This window comes from Heterodontus francisci, chromosome 30 (genome assembly GCF_036365525.1).
Source record: "Heterodontus francisci isolate sHetFra1 chromosome 30, sHetFra1.hap1, whole genome shotgun sequence".
In the NCBI taxonomy this organism is placed as follows: Eukaryota; Metazoa; Chordata; class Chondrichthyes; order Heterodontiformes; family Heterodontidae; genus Heterodontus; species Heterodontus francisci.
In genome coordinates this window covers 8,663,355-8,685,243 of record NC_090400.1, presented here as the reverse complement: position 1 = coordinate 8,685,243, position 21,889 = coordinate 8,663,355, and the positions used below count along the sequence as shown (strand labels likewise).

Below are 21,889 nucleotides of genomic sequence, written 5' to 3'. Positions count from 1 at the left end.
GTGGTGCATATAGATTTCAGTAAGGCGTTTGATAAGGTTCCCCACGGTAGGCTATTGCAGAAAATACGGAAGTATGGGGTTGAAGGTGATTTAGAGCTTTGGATCAGAAATTGGCTAGCTGAAAGAAGACAGAGGGTGGTGGTTGATGGCAAATGTTCATCCTGGAGTTTAGTTTCTAGTGGTGTACCGCAAGGATCTGTTTTGGGGCCACTGCTGTTTGTCATTTTTATAAATGACCTGGAAGAGGGTGTAGAAGGGTGGGTTAGTAAATTTGCGGATGACACGAAGGTCGGTGGAGTTGTGGATAGTGCCGAAGGATGTTGTAGGGTACAGAGGGACATAGATAGGCTGCAGAGCTGGGCTGAGAGATGGCAAATGGAGTTTAATGCGGGAAAAGTGTGAGGTGATTCACTTTGGAAGGAGTAACAGGAATGCAGAGTACTGGGCTAATGGGAAGATTCTTGGTAGTGTAGATGAACAGAGAGATCTTGGTGTCCAGGTACATAAATCCCTGAAAGTTGCTACCCAGGTTAATAGGGCTGTTAAGAAGGCATATGGTGTGTTAGCTTTTATTAGTAGGGGGATCGAGTTTCGGAGCCACGAGGTCATGCTGCAGCTGTACAAAACTCTGGTGAGACCGCACCTGGAGTATTGTGTGCAGTTCTGGTCACCGCATTATAGGAAGGATGTGGAAGCTTTGGAAAGGGTGCAGAGGAGATATACTAGGATGTTGCCTGGTATGGAGGAAAGGCTGAGGGACTTGAGGTTGTTTTCGTTGGAGAGAAGGAGGAGGAGAGGTGACTTAATAGAGACATATAAGATAATCAGAGGGTTAGATAGGGTGGATAGTGAGAGTCTTTTTCCTCGGATGGTGATGGCAAACACGAGGGGACATAGCTTTAAATTGAGGGGTGATAGATATAGGACAGATGTTAGAGGTAGTTTCTTTACTCAGAGTAGTAGGGGCGTGGAACGCCCTGCCTGCAACAGTAGTAGACTCTCCAACTTTAAGGGCATTTAAGTGGTCATTGGATAGACAAATGTGGATGAAAATGGAATAGTGTAGGTCAGATGGTTTCACAGGTCGGCGCAACATCGAGGGCCGAAGGGCCTGTACTGTGTTGTAATGTTCTGATTCTAATTCTAGTTCTAATGTCCTGGGCTCCCCCATCATTCAGGATGGAGATGTTTGTGCGGCCACCTCCTCCAGTTAGTTGTTTAATTGTCCTCCACCATTCACGGCTGGATGTAGCAGAACTGCAGAGCTTAGATCTGATCCATTGGTTATGGGATCGCTTAGCTCTGTCTATCGCATGCTGCTTTCGCAGTTTGGCACGCAAGTAGTCCTGTGTTGTAGCTTCACCAGGTTCACATCTCATTTTGAGGTATGCCTGGTGCTGCTCCTGGCATGGCCTCCTGCACTTTGCATTGAACCAGCATTGGTCTCTTGGCTTGATGCCAGGCCATGAGGTTACAGAGTGTGGTTGAGTACAATTCTGCTGCTGCTGATGGCCCACAGCTCCTCATGGCTGCCCAGTTTTGCATTGCTAGATATGTTCGAAATCTATCCCATTTAGCACTGTGGTAGTGCCACACAACACGATGGACGGTATCCTCAATGTGAAGGCAGGACTTGGTCTCCACAAGGACTGTGTGGTCGTCACTCCTACCAATGCTGTCATGTACAGATTCATCTGCAGCAGGCAGATTGGTGAGGACGAGGTTAACTATGTTTTTCCCTCTTGTTGGTTCCCTCACCACCTGCCGCATACCCAATCTAGCAGCAGTGTCATTTAGGACTCGGCCAGCTCGGTCAGTAGTGGTGCTACCGAGCCGCTCTTGGTGATGGGCATTGAAGTCCCCCACCCAGAGTACATTTTATGCCCTTGCCACCCTTGGTGCTTCCACCAAGTGGTGATCAACATGGAAGAGTATTGATTCATCAGCCGTGGGTTGACGGTAGGTGGTAATCAGCAGGAGGTTTCCTTGCCCATGTTTGACCTGATGCCATGAGACTTCATGGGGTCCAGAGTCAATGTTGAGGACTTCCAGGGCAACTCTCTCCTGACTGTATACCACTGTGCTGCCACCTCTGCTGGGTCTGTCCAACCGGTGGGACAGGACATACCCGGGGATGGTGATGGCAGTGCCTGGGATAAAGGTCTGCTCAAGTAACAAAAAAAATCCGAACCATACCAGGCGAAACTACGTGAGACCCGAGCCCAACCCGGCCCGAGTCCCTCCATTTCCCAACCCGCCCTGAGCCCAACCCAACCACCGCAATGTTCCCTTTACTTACCTTCCGACTCCCAATCTGCCAGAAGCTGCAGCATGAGCCTGATGACGTCATAGAGACGCTTACACGCTCACTGCTCAGACTCAGACTCCGTTTCCCTGCTTGACGTCCCGGACTTGCTCGGGTATGTTTTTAACTTTTAGCACTTACCTTGGTGTGTGTGTCTGGTCCGACCCGGACCCGACACGTCGGGTCCGTCAGTTTCTGGTCGGGCAGCAGGCTTTTAATCTGGGACATTGTAAGGTATGATTCCATGAGTATGACTGTCAGGCTGTTGCATGACTAGTCTGTGGGACAGCTCTCCCAGCTTTGGCACAAGCCCCCGGATGTTAGTAAGGAGGACTTTGCAGTGTCGACAAAGTTGGGCTTGCTGTTGTTGTTTCCAGTGCTTGGGTCGATGCCGGCTGGTCTATCCAGTTTATCAGACAGTATGTGACACTGAACTACATAGAACTACATAGGATGTTGGGGCAGGTGGTCAAAAGTTTATTCAAAAAGGTAGATTTTAAGGAGCATCTTAAAGGAGGTGAGAGAGGTAGAGACAGGAAGGAATTCTAGAGCTTGGAGCCTAGGCAGTTGAAGGCAGCATCACACATGGTTGAGAAATGAAAAATCATGAATGTACAAGAGGCCAGAATGGAGGATCTAGGGCTGGAATAGGTTACAGAAGTATAGAGGAATTGGAAAAGCAGGGTGAGAATTTTAAAGTTGAGGTGTTGCCAGGTTGGGAGCTGATGTAGATCAGGGGTGATGAGTGAATGGGACTTGGTGCGAGTTTGGATACTGGCAGCAGAGTTTTAGATGAGCTCATGTTTACGGAGGATGTAAGTTTGGAGGCCGGCCGGGAGAGAAATTGGAATAGTCCAATTTAGAGGTAGCAAATGCATGGATCAGAGTTTCAGCAGCATATGAGTGAGGCAAGGGCAGAGATGAGTGATCTTACGGAGGTTGAATTAGGGGGGGTTTGGCTATGGAGGGATGTGAGGTTCGAAGCTGAGTTCAGGTTTAAATGGGGCACCAAGGACGCCTCAGATATTGGCCAGGGAGAGGAATAGAATTGACAGCTAGGGAACGGATATTGTGGCAGGGTCTGAAGGCAATAGCTTCAGTCTTCCCAATATTTAGTTGGAGGAAATTTCTGCTCATCCAGTACTGGATGTCAGACAAGCAGTATGGCAAATAGGGGTAATGGAGAGGTTGAGAGAGAGCTATGTGTGCTAAGCTTACATGTGGTTGATATTACTGAGGGGCAGCATGTAGATGAGAAGTAGAAGGAGGGCCAGGGATAGGTCCATGGAGGATTCCAGAGGTACCATTGCAGGATCAGAAGAGAAGCCTCAGTGGCTATGACTGGATAGATAGGCACATCCATCCTCTAGCAGTTCTTTATCATGTCTTCACCTCGACTGAGCTGTCACTCAAATAATTCAAGTGGAGACAGTTACAGAGGCGCAATACTTTAATTAGCACATGACCATATTCCTCAACACTGTTCTGGGAAGTTGGCCATCCTGGCTGCAACTTCTCGAATGGCTAGCATCATTAACCTGCTTATTACCTCACTGCTGCCACACGTATGGAGGTCAATGCAGCCATCTAACAAAGAACATAAATAGGTGCAGGAGTAGACCATTCGGCTCCTCGAACCTGCTCTGCCATTCAATAAGATCATGGCTGATTGATCTTGGCCTCAACTCCACTCCCTGCCTATTCCCCCATAACCCTTGACTCCACTATAATTTACAAATCTGTCTATCTCAGCCCTGAATATATTCAATGACTCGGCCTCCACTGCTCTCTGGGGTAGAGAATTCCAAAGATTTACGACCCTTTGAGAGAAGAAATTCCTCCTCATCTTAAATGAGTGACCCCTTATTTTTAAACTGTGCCCCTAGTTCTAGATTCCTCCACAAGAGGATACATCCTCTCAGCATCTACCCTGTCAAGCCTGTTAGAATCTTATATGTTTCAATAAGATCACCTGGCTCCTCTGGCTGGCCTACCCACCTCCATCCTCTAAACATGACCTCATCGAAAACCCTGCTCCCCGTATTCTAACTGGCATTTCCATTCACCCATCGCCCCTGAAATACGTTGCTCCCAGCCTGGCTGTTTTTGCCTCTGCTAAACTCTTATCAGCTCCATGTTCTTGGCTTTGCTTTTCATTTCGCTGAAACTGACATTTGCAGCCTTCTAACAGAAATTTAACAGGCAAAAGCTCAAAGTTCATATAAAGTATTAATCCTTTCCTTGCATTATAACTATTATGTAGTATAGTAATAATTCAGTAATCTAAAACCCAGTGGCATCTTTGCTCATCTCTGAGCGCTAACAGCTGTTCTCTCTTCTTGGGTAGAGTGACCAGTTAAAACTGCACATGTGCTCTCAATAATGCTTCATAAAATGTTGGTAACAATTACTTTGATTTGTATTTTATAGATCTGCTTATACACCACAATATTATGTTTTTGGAACTGCTAATGTGTGTTCTGTTGATACTTTCCTTGTTTAAACAACTATTGCATCTAGATTCTATGATCTTGTTCAAGGTTTACCTTATGTAATATATGTTTAGCTATGTAATTTCACTTTTGGAAACAATGCATATGCTACCTGACATATTCCAGTCTGAAATATAGTTTCTGATTTCCCCTGCCCAGTTGCTAGGTATTGAGATTTTATTTGTCTCTTAAGGCACTTTACTAAATGTGTCCTGACAGTCCAGATATCTGACTAGCCATCATGTTATCCATACTGTTATTGAGCAATTCCAATAAATGTTATTGCGTACAACCAAACCCTTGTTATTTTGAATAGACTCTAATGTAGTAAGTGACAACATCGATGTGGGTCTTAAGCTGGGAGGCCAGTCCTTGCCAGAATAATGTTCTGTCTTACTTTAAAGACTGTAACATTTTCCAGTCATCTCTGATGATCCCTGCATTCAATGAACTATAAACAATTCAAGCCACAGCATTCTGCCTACTTTAAACATTTTCTTTTGTTGTCCTATTCCACCCAATATAATGACTCTGCGGCTTATGTCTTTTTAAATCTATTCTATTCTAGCTGATGAATTTAGATGGCTTGTACATAACTATTCAATAACGTTTCATCCAATTTTTGTTATAGGTAATCTTCCTTTTGGAGCTTTCGAGTTTGGACATTCCTCACTGTGCCCTGCTACAAGCCTTTGCTCCACTGGCTAAAACATTGAAAAACCTCTGCTGTGAAACTGGTGACGACTTTATCAAGGTAGCAGCCTATATCTAATCAGTTTTTGAAACTTTCCAATATGTATCTGCATTTAAACCTTTTGACTTATGCCACATAAAGGTGTTTAATGGAATAGTGTTTCAATTCTGATAGCTTGATGGTGAAAATTTGGAGAAATCAGAGGAGCCAGTGTTTCTCAGGCTGTGGAGCATGGAGTCTACACACAACTATGAAAACAACAGTCATGAGACAACGGTCTTTGTTTGTCCCGGTGCAACATTCTTTGAAGTGGAGTTTGATGAAAAATGTGAAACAGAGAAAAGGTATAGTCCAATTTCAAGCAACAATCTCCCTGGAGATTCTACCTGTGATATTCTGAGGAGTAATTTATTTTCAGTGGGGTGTAAAGCCAGAGAAAGAGGGAATTGATGCACCAAAGTGTAATTCATTGTTCCTTCAGTCTGTCATTACAATAGAGCCAAGAGGTTTTAAGAAGAGGAAAAGGTCCTATTTCCTTCTGGTTTCAATTCTGCTGAGCCTGCTTCCTCACCACGCCTTTCAATCCCTTTTCTCTCCAGACATTTAGTGCAGGATTTTCGCCCTGATTTTTTTTTTTGGGGGGGTGGGGGAAACTGAGGCGGGTGGGCGTGCAATTTTATGCTTTCGACTGTCATGCTGGTTTGCCGTTGCTGTTCTGACAGTTGCCAATTTTACTTGGTGTGGGCGGGCGAGGGGGGAGGGAGGCAGAACCCAGCAGCCTGCCCAATTCAGATCAATGGCCATGTAAGCTTGTCAGCTCGTCGAGGGCCAGTTTGGAATTTTTGCGGGAGACACGGTTACAACAGTCCCAAATGGAAGGAGGTGGCAAAACAGTGGGGTGCCAGTCATGGGCACGCCATGCAACTACGTGGGTCAATAAAAATATATGCACGGCTGAGGGGCACTGTCCATTGGCACATAGTTGCCATTGGGTGGGCAGAAGTGGTGGAGCAAATGATCTGTGAGCATTCGGTCACGGGGGGGGGGGGGGGGTGGTGGTTCATGACCCTCCAGGGATTGTGGGGCCATCAGTGGGGGTGGTCCAGTAATCATTGTGAGTGCAGCTGACCACAAGCAAGGCAACATGAGAGTAAGGTACTCAGATAGGACGTGTAGCGATGAGGATGAGCCCTGGACATGGGGAGGACAGAGGAGAGGACCAAGGGGCAGGAAGACAACAAAGGTCATACCCTCGGCATCGAGCATACTGCCGACGAAGAAGCTACCTGGACATGTCAGAGAATCTGTTCCGCAGGAGACTGCCCCTATCTAGGCAGATAACAGATTTGTGCTCTCATTGAGGAAGACCTCAGATCGCGCCGTACTGCTCACGGTGTCCTGCCAGTTGCTGTTAAAGTCACTGTGACCTTGAACATCTTTGCCGCTGGCTCTTGCCGAGGATCAGCAGCGGACCTTATGGCGTCTCTCAAGTGGCAGCACACCATTGCATCTCGCAGGTTGCTGATGCTATATTTGAGAGCTGGACAGTTCATTCAATTCCAGCCAGTTGGGGCCTCACAGGCACAAAGGGCATTGGGATTCACCTCCATCACTGGATTCTCCCAGGTGCAGAGCTTCCATTGATTGCACCCATATGCCATCAATTGTCATCAGTGACTAGCCAGTGAGGTTCATCAACAGGAAGGGCTTCCTCTTCCTCAATGTTCAATTGGTATGCAACCTCAGCAATAGCTTTATGCGTGTATGTGCTTGCTTTCTGGCAGCTACCATGATTCCTTCATCCTCCACCTGTCCAGGCTGCCACAGCTCTTCACTCCACTCCTCAAGCTCTGTGGATGGATTCTAGGGAACAAGGGGTATCCCTTGAAGAGGTAGCTACTTGCCCTTTACGTAACCCCTAGACGGAGGCACAGAGGTGCTACAACTGAAGCTATCTGCTCACGAGGACCACCATTGAGCAGGCCATCGGGCTTCTGAAGATGTGCTTCCGTTGCCTGTACCAGTCAGGTGACACCCTGCAGTAGACTCCTGTAAGGGTATTACGCATTGTGGTGGTATGCTGCACTGTCCATAACATGGCCCTCTAGAGAGGTGTGCACCTTGAAGAGGCTGAAGAACTAGATTGACACAGTTCTTTGGAAGAGGAAGAAGATGCAGAGCAGAACAGCACCCATGCTGTGCAGGGCAGTAGCTGGGACCATCTCAGGAGTCAAAGCTTTCATCAGACGGTGTGACTGCCAGGACACATCTGATCCAGGCACATTTCACCTGAGTGCTACTCAACCAGCAGGACTGCATGCTCTGGCACTCACTTTGATTTGCCTGCGAGATCCATTAAACACACAACTTTGAAAAGATCCATTCTTACTACCAATGTGTGGTGCACGTCTGTCCAGTGGTCTGTGTCCCTGTTCAAAGACCAGTACTTCCCTTCACTTCCCTCTTTTCCTGCCTTACCATTAAAGGATAGAAGCTCACACGTCTGAGGTCATGGCAGTGACATCAGTGTTGTTAAATTATAGCGTTCGCAATAACAGGTGAAATTAACCCCACTGAGCCACTCAGTGCTATGACTGATGCAGTGGCCTTCGCTCTCTACCGCTTCCATGTGGTGCTCCTCTTGTAGCCTTGGATGAGGTGGAGGCAGCTTGCTCACATGTGGCTGCTTGCAGCTGAGATGCACATGGCAGTCGTCTTTGTCATGGAAGTGCCAGTGGGGGCACCCCCAAAAGCTGCCGTACCAGCATCAATGCCAGGGCAGCCTCCGTTACAGGGCCCTGCTGCATTGATGGTCCGTCAGTCAGAGGGGCCAAGGAGGCCGATGATGGAGCCCCGTGGAGGGTGGCACCCTCATTCTCCTAGGTGACTGCATCAGCCCTTTGATGATGCTCTGGATCACTGGAGACCACCAGCTGGGACGTAACTGGCATCCACTCCATGTATCTTTGCGCTATCTGCCATTGACTGGTCAATACTGCAGATGGCTGTCCATGAGTTCAGCCATGCTCTCAGTGGAGGAGCATATGTGTTCAAAGCACTGAGCCATGGTGGTGCACACGAGCTGAATGGGCTTTTCCATTCTTAGCCCATGACCCCGCACTGCCTCAGGAAACTCGGACATGTTGGAACACATAACGCTGCTGCTCAAAGTCGAGCTGCCTTGTTTGTGACTCCTGAGGCCCTGCATCTGCTCCCAGCTGAATATGGCTGTGTCTGTCCTCCATCCTCCGAGGGGGACTGCCCACAACTGTGTCTGCCTCATACCTCTTGCTCACTTGTGACGTGCTCCTCCCTCTGTGCCGCCCATTCTAACTGCGCTCAAGGACCCACTGAGGTGAGTGTATCTATGCTGGTGGAGGATGCACTTGAATGATGTGATCGTGCTGGTTCTGTCTTATCTGAGGCAGCATCATATTCACGAGCATCATGCATCCTCAGACTGGTCAGACTGTCTACTGGTGGCTGCAGACTTGGGTGCCTGTCATCTGAGTGTCACATTGCACTCACCTTGCTAGAGTGAAGAAGGCCATTTAAACTTTTTGTGGCACTGCACTCAGGTCCTCCGGACAACACAGCAGCTGCTGACGTGTTCTGCCACCTCTAGCCAGACCTGTTTAGTTTGGCTGGGTGGCCTTCTCCTGCCACCCTCCAGAAACAAGACCCCTTGCCTCTCGTGTACTGCTTCCAACATCACCTCATCATGGGCTGTATCACTAAACCATGGGGCAGCCCTACCACAGGTGCCAAGCCTCTGCCTCTTCTCTTGCTGACTTCTGCTTTCCATTGACATACAAGATGGCAGCGATTTAATGGCTGCCATGATGCCTTTAAGTTGGGCCTACACTTGGAGTCCTGCCGCCAGACTCGCCCTCCAGCCAATTAGCTGCTGACCTCAGACAAAATAGTGGTCTGTGACTACTCCCCCGACACCCCTTGGTTTGACATTGGGACCTGGAAATGGTTCCAACATTAGGGTCCCAACCCCAAATGCAAAATCCTGCCGTTAGTTTCCTTTTCAATCCACTTGTATCCTCCACTTTAATGGCCGCCAATCCTTTGTGAAATAATTATTCTGCCTGATTTACTTATCATAATTTTTAACTGCATCTCCTTTTATTTTAGCTGTTCACCACCATGAATTAATCCCCAATGATTAACTTTGTGAATTGCCTTTATAATCTTAAATGCCTCAGTTGGGTCATCTCAAGGCCTCGAGAGCCCAACTTCCTTTAACTTTTCATTTGCTTTTTACTAACTCCAGACTCATCATGGTCCTCTTGAAGGCAGTGATATGCTTCTTATATCCTTGTTGTACCTGTCTTGTATAATTGTTATAATCCAAATCAGAGTTTTGGTCTAGAAGTTTATTCAACTGAGTGATATGAATTAGTGGAATGCCTGGATAATTATAGAACAATTATACCAATCAACCACTTCATATTAAATGATTTGAAGACCTATCAGTTCCTAAGTAGCTTACTTGGCAATTATTTTCTCAAAGGTACGATTACTTGGAATTTACAGACTCTCGAGGAGTGAAAGTACGTTATGATGGGAAGGTTGGGACAGAGAAATGGCCAACGGTAAGATATTTAGCAACAGGTTATGCTTCTCAGTAACCCTATTGTACATCTGCATACTGGCCTGTAGGCCTGAAAATTTTAGACTTTAAGTATCATACCAGAACTTAACATATGATCTCGGTGAGATTTTGGGTAGTATTGAGAAAGTTCTTTATTATTAGAGGTACCAATGTTTGGATGAGATGCAAAGCCGATCAGCTTGCTAAGACTGGATGTTTAAGGTTAGCACTGTTCAAAAACAGAGTATGGAGTGCTCTCAATGTTCTTGCTAATATTCTTCTCTCAACCAACATGATCAAAAAGAAATTAATGGATATTCATCTTGCTGTTTGTGGGACATTGCTGGTACAGAATGACTGCCACCTTTGCCTACATGAATGGCTTCACATCAATTCATTGTTTGAAGAACTTTGATGCGATAAGGTGCTATAATAAATACAAGTTTTTAAAATCTCAATGCTGGAGAAGACAAAAATATTCAATAATGCATGGGTATTTTGGAAGTTAAAGGGAAGGTATACAAATGCAAGTTGTTAACTGTTCTATGTAATCCATGTCAGCAAACAATCTTTGTTATCTCTACTCACCATTTATCCTGTTTGTGACAACTGGGAGTTTAAAATCCTGGTGCACTGTCGCTTGGTGCTATAGCATACTTCGCACACTGCCTGGCAGCATAAATTGTGTGTGTAACACTACCCTTAAGCTATTTATAAGTTCAAATCTTTCTTGGATCTAGTTGGGTTCTTGCAGTGCGTCACTTCAGAACCTGAATTCGCAAGGGGAAGGTGGGTGTTAAAAACGGAACATTATGCTCAATTGAGACTTTAATCTAGGAATCGCTGAAATTCTGGCATATTTCCATTTTGATGGGTGTCCTGGAGCTTTGAAGAGTAGTGCTAAAGTTTGTTTTTGGCATCGGTGGTGGTATAGGTAAGAACTGCTAATAATCAAATACTTGGGGAAACTAGTCTAAATTCAAGACAGTTCCAACTAAACAGGAATTCTTGCCATCCTGCTTCTCTTGAGATGGATTCCAGATCACAGATGGAGTTTTTTATGATTGGGGATGTCTTTTTTTTTTTTAAATCACATCTGTTTTGTTTACAAAAAAATGATGGTTCCTTCAATTCAGTGATCTTTCATGACTAATTGAGGTCTGTGCATTTCTTGGGAATTTGCATAAGAGCAAACTTTACATTTGAAAATCCTATCTGTTCCCAAGAATCAATCTGCTTTCAGTAGTGAAAACAAGACCTCATGGGTAGATGTCGATGAAATAATGATTGGTCCTGATTGTGCATAAATTTCTTGTTTGCATCTTTGTTTACAGTCAGTTACGTTTAAATCTGGTCCAAGGCTGCAGTTTCTCTTCCACTCTGACAACTGTAACAATGAGTGGGGATACAAGTTCATGGTCAAAGCATATGGTCTGCCAGATGTGAGAGTACCTTGGGTTGCAGACCTACAGCTTCTTGTGTCACGACTAATGGGTTGCTTGGCCTCCCGGGCACTGTCTTTAAATTCAGCCTGTGGTAAGATTCTTTTTTTTCTATTTTAAGCAGTTGAAAGAGAATGGTAAGTGTATTCATGAGGGCTTCCGCACTAATGTTAGATCTTTATTCGATCATCTGGGTGTATGACGCAAGAAAACTTGCGCAAGTTTTATTTCACACTGGACCCTTGCAGACATCCCAGCTCAACTGGAACACAGGTTTCAGAAGTGAAAGACCAGTGTCTAACCTACCGTGCCTCATGGTTCCACTGTTTCTGTCTTCTAATAGTTCAGCTGACTTCTTGTGAACATTTCACTGGATGAATGTTCCCCTTGTCTTTTTTTTGCACTTGTTTTTACAGTGGAGCTTCTGCTTGGGTGGATACCTTTCCTGGCTGCTACTCCTACTTCATATTTGTGTCCTTTTGATTTGGTAATGCTGTGTTTTTGTCTCCTGTGTTTCACCTGGGCTTTGCTGGTCATTGCAGATTTTAATGGCTCTGTGACATACCCTGATGTTTGCATACTTCTCCACTAAAAATGTCCTTGTAAACTTCTGGAGGATTTGCAAGTCCTATCCAGTAAATCAGGCCTCTTGTGCTAATATTTGACTATTTTCTCATGCAGCTGTGACCTACATAACTGGAGAAACCAGTTTTCTGACAGTTGCACCAGTTAGGTGGCTCACACCTTGCTTAAAATGTTCGAGGGCTACTGTGTACTATGAGGAGCAGATTCAGGAAGGGCACACATATAAATATGCATTCCTTTGATCTCCCTCATGCGTTGTGTATTTTGCAGAAATAAAATAAAAGTTTATTTATAAAATAAATATTTATTTCCTTATTTTATAAAAGGGAATTTCCTTCCCAATCACCAGTGTTAACTGGTATTTAATCATATCAGTTCTTCCTCAGCAGGTGAGTTTTCATGAACTTTCAATGGAAAACTTTTCAGTTATCAGGGCTGGTGGGGAGGAGATGGTAGTGTGAGGTAGAGAGGTGCAAGCTGGAAGAACTTCACTATTAAAAGGGCGTCTCCTCTCTGCTGATGGGAGAGTGGAACATGTCCCACAGAGGCCCTGATAATCTGAAGTTGAACGGTGCCCGCTGAGCATTGGTCAGCCAAGAGTGGCCTGGGATGGAGGCGGTGGGATCTTATCTGTGGCCTGATGACATCAGGAAGGGAGCGGGGCAGGGGGAGTACATTTCAACATTGGCAATTTCTTTCATCCTGGCCGCCCACTCTCCCAGCAGCCTTTGCTGAGATGAACCTGGTGCATAGGTGGGTATAAGTGGGGCCCACCTAGGGCTCTCGGCTTGGAACCTCATTGAAACCCTGGCAGTGGGTAGAGTCAGCCCCTTCATAATAGAGGCTCGTGGGAGCAGTCAAATGACCCATGATTACAGAAGGAGAAAAGGGCAAGTTGGCCAGCACTGTTACCCTCAACCCCTCCCCCTCCTCTTTGGGTGCCAGTGTTATGTTCACAGTGCCTCAGATGTCTGCAAATGCAATTAAATGAGGTGACCTCCTTTGATCCCTAAGATTCCGGCAGCGTCAGGAGAAGAGGTCACCGGCACCCAGTCTGCTGCACTCCTGATGGTGGCGTGGGCCTGCTAATTTTTGGAGCCTTTGTGCCTTCCTAGTTCAAGATGGAATATAGCAAAGGGTAGAAGAAGCAATAAGGACCTGTTTGTGGGAAAACAAGAATTAGAAGAAAAGTAACCATTTCTTGAAAGGTGTAACAGTTGAAACTGAATGCTGCACCTCTTTTATACAACAGTTTGAATTATGTATGGAAATTCTTTAGTAATCTTTTTGTTAAACTTCTAATTTTGCTGAAGAAAGCTGTGCAGGTCTTGGCCTTGACTCAGTGGGCAGCACTCTTGCTTCCGACTCGTGGGTTCAAGTCCCACTCCAGAGACGTGAACATATAATTTATAGGCTGACACTCTAATGCAGTACTGAGAGACTACTACAGTCAGAGGTGCCGTCTTTTGGATGAAACATTAAACCAAAGCCCCAACTGCCCTCGCGGGAGGCTACAAAAGATCCTTTCGCACTATTTGAAGAAGAGGGAGCTCTCCACGGAGTCTGAGCCAATATTTATTCCTATGTTACAGCACCACAAAAGCACATCATTGAACTTGAAGAGCTTTGGGATGTATTGGAATTCATGAAAGGCATTATATAACTGCAATATCTTTCTTCCTTTACATCCTGTAGATAATTGAGTCATGTCACATAACAATTAAGTACTCAATGTTGCCAAGGACATTTTTATCTTGCATATTTTTCTCTTTAAAGGACTGCTTCCTACTGTTGAGTTACCTGTGGAGAAGGTTACATCTGTTGTGGAGTGTCAGCTCTGGAAGCCTATCTTAAGACATGGAACATGTACAGGAATAAGTCCATGTACAGCAGGAACATTAGACAGCACACCACCACAAGGCACAGAACTGGTAAATTTACATTTAAATACCTTGGCTGGTCTGCAAGTAGATACGCATCTGGGCTGAACTAGGATGAAAGGTCATCGACCTGAAACGTTAACTCAGATTTTCTTTCCACATCCAGCACTTTCTGTTTTTGTTTTGTTGGGCTGAACTTGGGTTTTGTTGAAAATGAGAAAATGCTAACCAGAAATTTTAACCACAGTCATGCATAAAATTGCTGCTCAGACTAAATCTGAGTTGATGAGTTCAGTATTTGTTAAACTTCAACTTCTGCCTTTAATTGGAATTTTTTGTAATTGAGACAGGGTCAACATTGGCAAGGCAGTATTTATTGTCCATCCCTAATCGCATCGAGGGCATTCAGAGTCAACCTCATAGTGTAGGCCTGCAGTCATATAAAGACCAGAACAAGTAGGTTTGGCGTTCCACAAATTATCAGATGTATTGAGCTCAATTTGACAACTTGCTATGGTGGGATTTGAACTTGCGTCCCCTGGGCTGCTCATCCTGTGCCAATAATCACTAGTCCACTGTTGTCTAAATTATGGAGTATAATATCAGATGTGCAGGTGATGTGATCAAAATCAATCTGACATCTGCCCTTGAGATGTTTATCACTTGCCTTTGGAGCCCTGTTTAAGGATCTATTTAGCAATGTTAATGACTATAAAGAGGATGTGTGGGGAATAATGCAAGAATGTCACAGAGAATATCATTTGTGACTCTAGTTCAGGACATTTCAGTCATTTGGGAGGGGGGTAAGCCAGCTGGAAGAGATTCAAACAAAGTTGTAGGAGAGATGTGCATGGAGGTGGTGGGTGGCAACACACTGAAGAAGCTTCGAAATTGGGTGGTAGTGCGGATCTAGGGAGTTGATGTGTTTTCTGAACAGGGGAATCAGACTTGAATGGGAGGAGTTGATGACTGAGGAGAAGGAACTGTTTGCCATGTCAGCCAGCATGAGGACCAAGAAGGGAAGTTGGGTGGTCAGTATTGGGAATGGTATTGACTGAGTAAAAGTTAGATTTCATAGCTGAAATGAGCCTGGACAGGGTGGGGAAGTTGAGAATGAAACGGGACAGAGATGAAGGTTCAGGTTCAGACTAGAGTGGGAAGAGGCTTTGGTGTTGAGGATTAAAGCGTCGCAATGGAGATAGCTGAGTGGAGTGCCTCTGTCTTGGTGACAAATGAATCCATGAGCTGCTGCACCTATTAGAGGTGCATCTGGAATTGCAATGGAAGAGACGCTTAAGGGACAGGTTTGGAGTTATTCTTCTGGTTAAATATCACGTAATGTTTTTGACTAAATGAAGAGTTGATTTACATTTTGTAAAGTAGGATGTAATTTTAGTTTTGTGTCCCCCCCCACAACCTAATCTGTAAAGGAAAGTGTTGTTTCTAAGATCAGAAACAGGAAATAACCCTTTTGTACTTTGTCTGTTGTGTGTTGTAGAGCAAGAATGATGTTCAAAAGTTCCTGGTTCAGATTGCTCTTTGGGATCCTTCACAAGAGGATTCCTCTGACTCACAGCCCGACCTAATTAAGAGACTTATAAACCTATGCAAGAAACAGTCGGCAAAGTCGGAAGTAGTTGGTGGATTTGGTCTTGGGTCAAAAGTTGACCAAGCTGTGAACTCTGTCTTTGCTGCCATGATGTACCACTGCCCTGATCTTCACAGTGCACTGAGAACCTATGGTAAACTATACTTTTTGGGGAAGAAAGCCTATAAAAATTAATTCAAAAGAAATGTGTACTTAATTTTGATTTCCTATGTTGCATTATAAAAGAAATCTGTGGAAATGTTTAAATACCACCAAGTTTTCAAGGCTTTCTCCAGCCTATTAATGGTAACTGGCCACCTAAATTAATAAGTACAAATTGGGACCAGTACTTGATGAAGAAGGGGAATTCAACAGTTTAAACTGCTCCTTTTCACACTGCAATACAATGGGTCTTTCTTTTTCTTTTGGGCCTCCTTATCTCGAGAGACAATGGATACGCGCCTGGAGGTGGTCAGTGGTTTGTGAAGCAGCGCCTGGAGTGGCTATAAAGGCCAATTCTGGAGTGACAGGCTCTTCCACAGGTGCTGCAGAGAAATTTGTTTGTCGGGGCTGTTACACAGTTGGCTCTCCCCTTGCGCCTCTGTCTTTTTTCCTGCCAACTACTAAGTCTCTTCGACTCGCCACAATTTAGCCCTGTCTTTATGGATGCCCGCCAGCTCTGGCGAATGTAATGGGTATGTCACACTATTGTCCTGTGTCAACAAACTGCAAGAAGTGCCTCGGAATCCACTTATAGTTCTTGTCCTGCCAAAACTGACACACAGTCCCACCTCACTGCCCAGTAACAAATCTAGCAATGCCTCCTTCCTCATTGGATCGAAAACATACTGCTTTAGGAAATGCACCTCAGAAAGATTTCCCCCTCTCTGCACTTTTCACTATTATTATCCCAGTCTATATTAGGATAATTAAAGTCCCCCATTATGACTATCTATAGTTTTATCACTTCTCTGTAATTTCCCTACAAATTTATTCCTCTATATTTTTCTCACTATTTGGTGGCCTATAGAATGCACCCAGTAGTGTAATGGTACCTATATTGTTTCTTAGTTCTAACCAGATAGATTCTGTCCTTGACCCTTTAGGACATCCTCTCTTTCCAGGACTGCAGTGTTCTCCTTAATCAAAACTGCCACCCTTCCTCCTTTCTTTCCTTTCTGATCTTTGCTGAACACCTTGTGTCTAAGTATATTTCGTACCCAGTCCTGATCTTTTTTTGAGCCAAGTCTTCGTTGTTGCTATGACATTATATTGCCACGTGGCTATCTACGGCTGCAGCTCGCCAGCCTTATTTGCCACACTCCGTGTGTTCACGTACATGCACAGCAACCCTAATTTGGGCCTTATTGCATTCCCTGTTACTCTAACCCTAATACCGTTACTATTTCTTACTGTCGTGCTATCTGTCTCCATCTTTCTGCGCCTGGTTTTTCTTCTCCTGTTACTTCCTGATTTCCATCCCCCTGCCAAGTTATTTTAAACCCTCCCCAATAGCATTAGCAAACCATCCTGGAAGGACATTGGTCCTGGCTCTGTTCAGGTGCAACCCATCCAGCAGCACAGGTCCCATCTGCCCCAGAACTGGTCCCAATGTCCCAGGAACCTAAAGGCCTGCCTCCTGCACCATCTCTCCAGCGAAGAGTTCATCTCTATCCTCCTATTTCTGTACTCGTTAGCGTGTGGCACCAGGAGTAATCCACAGATTACTACCTTTTGGGATCCTGCTTGCTAGTTTCTTTCGTAGCTCCCTAACATCTACCTGCAGGGCTTCATCCTTCTTTCTACCTACATTGTTGCTACTGATCTGGATCATGCTTACTGGTTGTTCACCGTCACCCTCCGAGTTGCTCAGTGACATACTTCACCTGCAAGCAGAGAGGCAACATACCAACTTGGATTCATGTCTGCAGCTGCAGATATGCCTGTCTGTTCCCCTAACTTTAGAATTCCCATCACGATTGCTTTCCCAATCTTCCTCTTGCCCCCCTGTACAGTTGAGCCAGCCTTGGTGCTGTGGATTTGGTTCTGACCGCACTTCCCAGAGGAACTGTCACTCTCTCCTGTATTCAGAACTGAATACCGGTTGGAGAGCGAGATGCACTCTGGGGTTTCTTGCACTACCTGCCTGGTGGTCCTTGACTGCCTGGCGCCACCCATTCCCCCTCTGCCTGCATACTGTTAGGCTGCGGAGTGACTGCATCCAGAAATGTGCTATCCACAAAACTCTAAAGTTTGTGGATGTACCATTCTGAACCCTGGAGCTCAAGCTGCTCCAGCTGATAACACTTCCTGCACATATGGTTGTCCAGGATACGAGAAGCATCATGGAGTTTCCACATGGAACAGACTGTGCACTCTGGAACTGGGATGCCCTGCCATATCTTTATTTATTAGACTGATAACTGACTTAACCAAAATACACTTATGACTTAAATAAATATGGATTTACCGGCTGCTCAGTACTCAGCTGCTTCCCTTGTGCTTGCGTTACTTTATTTTATAGGGAGTTAACTGAAATGTTTTATTTATTTGTAGTTTTATTAATTAGTTTAACTAGTTATGTTATAAATTTAATACAGTACTTTAGTTTTCTGGCCCTAGTTTAAGCCACCTCCCACATTTAGAGAAAAAGAGACCTTAATACTTTCCAGACATCACCTACCTGCTGTCCTGTGATGTCACTCCATGATTTTTTTGTTGATCTCGCAGTACTGTGTCTCTCACTGCCTGTGCTTTATTCCCACTGTGCTCTTGGGCCTCCCGCCCGCTTGCTTTCTCTCTCTCTCTCTCTCTTTCTCTCTCTCTCTCTCTCTCTCTCTCTCCTTTTACTCCTTTTATGTGGCACCTTATTGGGTGCCTTTTGGAAATCCAAATGCACTACATCCACTGACTCCCCTTTATCTACCCTGCTGGTTACACCCTCAAAAAAACTCTAATACGTTTGTCAAACACGATTTCCTTTTTGTAACACTGTAGTGACACTGTCTTATATTATGATTTTCTGAGTGCCCTGTTAATACCTCCCTTGTAATAGGTTCCAAGACTTTAATTGTATTAAGTGCTTTGGGACGTACAGAAGTTGCTGTTGTAGAGAGAAACAAGTTTACTGTTGATAATCAATTCCATTATTCTACATGAAATGGAAACGAGGCAAATCTGTGCAGACCGTCCTTGATCAGTTATTACTTTGTTCATACTTGGATTGTCAGAGAATGGAGTCCAGAGACCATTTTAATGACAAATAGGCTAAGATGCACAGAAAGATGTGAGGCTATGGAGAGAGAAAGAGAGGCAGAGGGATTAATTTGGATTACTTTCAACACAGACCCATTGGGCTGAATGGCTGCCCTCTGTGCTGTAATCCTTTTTGGCCCTAACATCCCAAGTAGCAGGTCTCTAAGGGTGAAATGGATCATAAAAACAAAGCTCACCCACTCCCATAGGGTAGAATATAGTTAACATTTTTTTTTAAGCTACCCAAATGCAGTTCTTTAGTCAAAAATAACTTGGGCATTTTAAATTGCTCCTCTTTTGTTTTGAAAAGAAGCAAAGGAGTGCCAGAAAATGATAATGGATTTGTTATTAATGGAGATGAAAGTTTATGCCTGTCTTGCTGTAGGTAGTGTGATTGATTTACATTGGCACAGGTTTCACTTAGCCCTCCATATGCTGTGAAAGATGCAATGCATTTCCACTGGAGGAAATCTCAAAAGCTATACTTTTATTTATAAATGTACAACTTGAAGCCAACCAACCGGTGTGCGATGTTCCTCCCTCTAAATGTCTCCAGTGACTTGCAGATAGTTTCTGTTTTCCATTTGTTTTAACTCTGCTGTATAGAGGGAAGTTGAATAAAAAATGTTAAGAACAATCTGGGGAAGGGGACTTATTTGCAGTTTTTGTTTTATTGCTGTTTTGTAGTTAGTTGCGATCTCTTGATTCTTGTACTCTTTCTGTTCATAATCACTGAACATGTGCTAGGAGGGCCCTGTTTTATAGAGCTGCTGTCTTTCTCCTCTCCTCCATTGACTGTCAAACTAAAAAATCAAAGATACTCCATAATTGACTGCTGTGCATGGAGTGACATCGCATCCCAGTTTTCATTCCCTCTTGGAAGGTCTCACGCCATTGTTTGCCAGCTAGCACTGGTGACACGGTAGAGCAGTCGGTCTCCTCCATGCCAATATCTACCTTTTGACAACATTGTTCTATTTGGACAAATTCTTTTGCTTGCAACTGTTTAGGCAAAGGCTGGCCAAATCCCACCAGTTTTGAAACTTTTTCTTTTGGAATGTAAGCATCGCTAGCAAGGCCGGCATTTATTGCCCATCCCTACAGTCCATTTAGTGTAGGTACAATGCTGTTCGGGAGGGATTTCCTGAATTTTGCCCCAGTTGATCAATGCATTCTTAATGAGGGCCCTATTAACCAGACATGTCGGTGAATTATCTAGCCATGTAATCCATCAGTGCCTGTGAGTTATGGGCAGCACCTTGTTTTACTGTAGATCCTGCTCATCCAGTCTAAAATATTACAGCTCAGCCCTGACCAGCCAAATTAGAATTCCAATTAGACTGGTCTAATAGCATTACAATTTAGATCATCAGAAGAGAGTTAACATAGAAATGTAAAACTGAGTACTGGGATCAGCTGTAACCATTGTGAGCTACAGGTGATACTGCTGGTGTGCCACAGTTGGAACATCCAATCCAGAAGCTTAAGTTGAATTATGGAGTTGAACAAAGTTGAACTACAGTACATCGCTGCAGGAGTTCCTCAGGGTAGTGTCCTAGGCCCAACCATCTTCAGCTGCTTCAACAATGACCTTCCTTCCAACGTTAGGTCAGAAGTGGGAATGTTTGCTGATGATTGTACAGTGTTCAGTACCATTCGCAACTGCTCAGATACCGAAGCAGTCCGTGCCTGCATGCAACAAGACCCAGACAACATGCAAACTTGGGCTGATCAGTCACAGCTAACATTTGTGCTACACAAGTGCCAGGCAATAGCCATCTTCAACAAGGGAGAATCTAACTGTCCTCCTTTGACATTCAACAGCATTATCATCGCTGAATCTCTGACCATCAACATCATAGAGTCATACAGCATAGAAACAGACCCTTCGGCCCACCGCGTCCATGCCGACCATCATGCCTATCTATACTAATCCCACCTGCCTGCATTAATTCCATATCCCTCTATGCCTTGCTCATTCAAGTACCTGTCCAGATGCCTCTTAAATGTTGCTACTCTTCCTGCCTCCACCACCACTAGGTGTCATTGCCTAGACACCACCTCAGGCAGCTCATTCCAGATACCCACTATTCTTTGTGTGAAACATTTACCCCTTTGATCCCTTTTAAACCTCCTCCCTCTCACCTTAAATTTATGCCCTCTAGTTTTAATCACCCCTACCATGGGGAACAGACTCTGGCTATCTACCCTATCTATGCCTCTCATAATTTTATATACCTCCATCATATCCCCTCTCCAACCTCCTTAGCTCCAGGGAAAACAGACCCAGCCTATCCAATCTCTCTTTATAACTCAAGCCCTCCAAACCAGGCAACAACCTTGTGAATCTTTTCTGCACCCTCTCTAGCTTAATCACATCTTTCCTGTAGTGCGGCGACCAGAACTGCACACACTACTCCAAATGCGGCCTAAACAATGTTATGTACAACTGCAACATGACGTCCCAACTCTTGTACTCAATGCCTTGGCCGATGAAGGCAAGCATGCCATACGCCTTCTACACCACCCTGTCTACCTGTGTTGCTACTTTCTGGGAACTATGTACTTGCACCCCAAGGTCTCTCTGCTCAACAACACTCCCCATCCTGGGGGGTTACCATTGACAAGAAACTTAACTAGATCAGCCATATACATGCTGTGGCGACAAGAGCAGGTTAGAGGCTGGGAATTTTGCAGCGAGTAACCATCTCCTGACTCCCCAAAGCCTAGCACAAGCCAGGAGTGTGATGGAATTCTCTCCTTTTGCCTGGATGAGTGCAGCCTCAAAAAACTCAAGAAGCTCAAGACCATCCAGGGCAAAGCAGCCCATTTGATCGACACGCCATCCACCACCCTTCTATTTCACATTCAGTCCCTCTACTGCCAATGCACAGTGGCAGCAGTATGTTCCATCTACAAGATGAACTGCAGCAACTCGCTCCTTTGACAGCACCTTCCGGACCCCCGAACTCTACCACCTAGCAGGACAAGGAGAGTAGACACATGGGAGCACCAGCACCTGCAAGTTCCCCTCCAAGTCATCAT

At 44.9% G+C, this 21,889-nt stretch overlaps 1 protein-coding gene across 1 annotated transcript in view; it reads left to right on the top strand.

Moving 5' to 3' along the window:
- The window catches only part of zzef1 (zinc finger, ZZ-type with EF hand domain 1), a 305,676-nt gene that overhangs the window by 95,118 nt on the left and 188,669 nt on the right, over positions 1-21,889 (top strand). Inside the window, 6 exon segments of the mRNA XM_068010068.1 lie at positions 5,429-5,551; positions 5,666-5,835; positions 10,014-10,095; positions 11,429-11,630; positions 13,898-14,052; positions 15,500-15,743. Coding sequence (XP_067866169.1) covers positions 5,429-5,551; positions 5,666-5,835; positions 10,014-10,095; positions 11,429-11,630; positions 13,898-14,052; positions 15,500-15,743 — 976 coding nt within the window.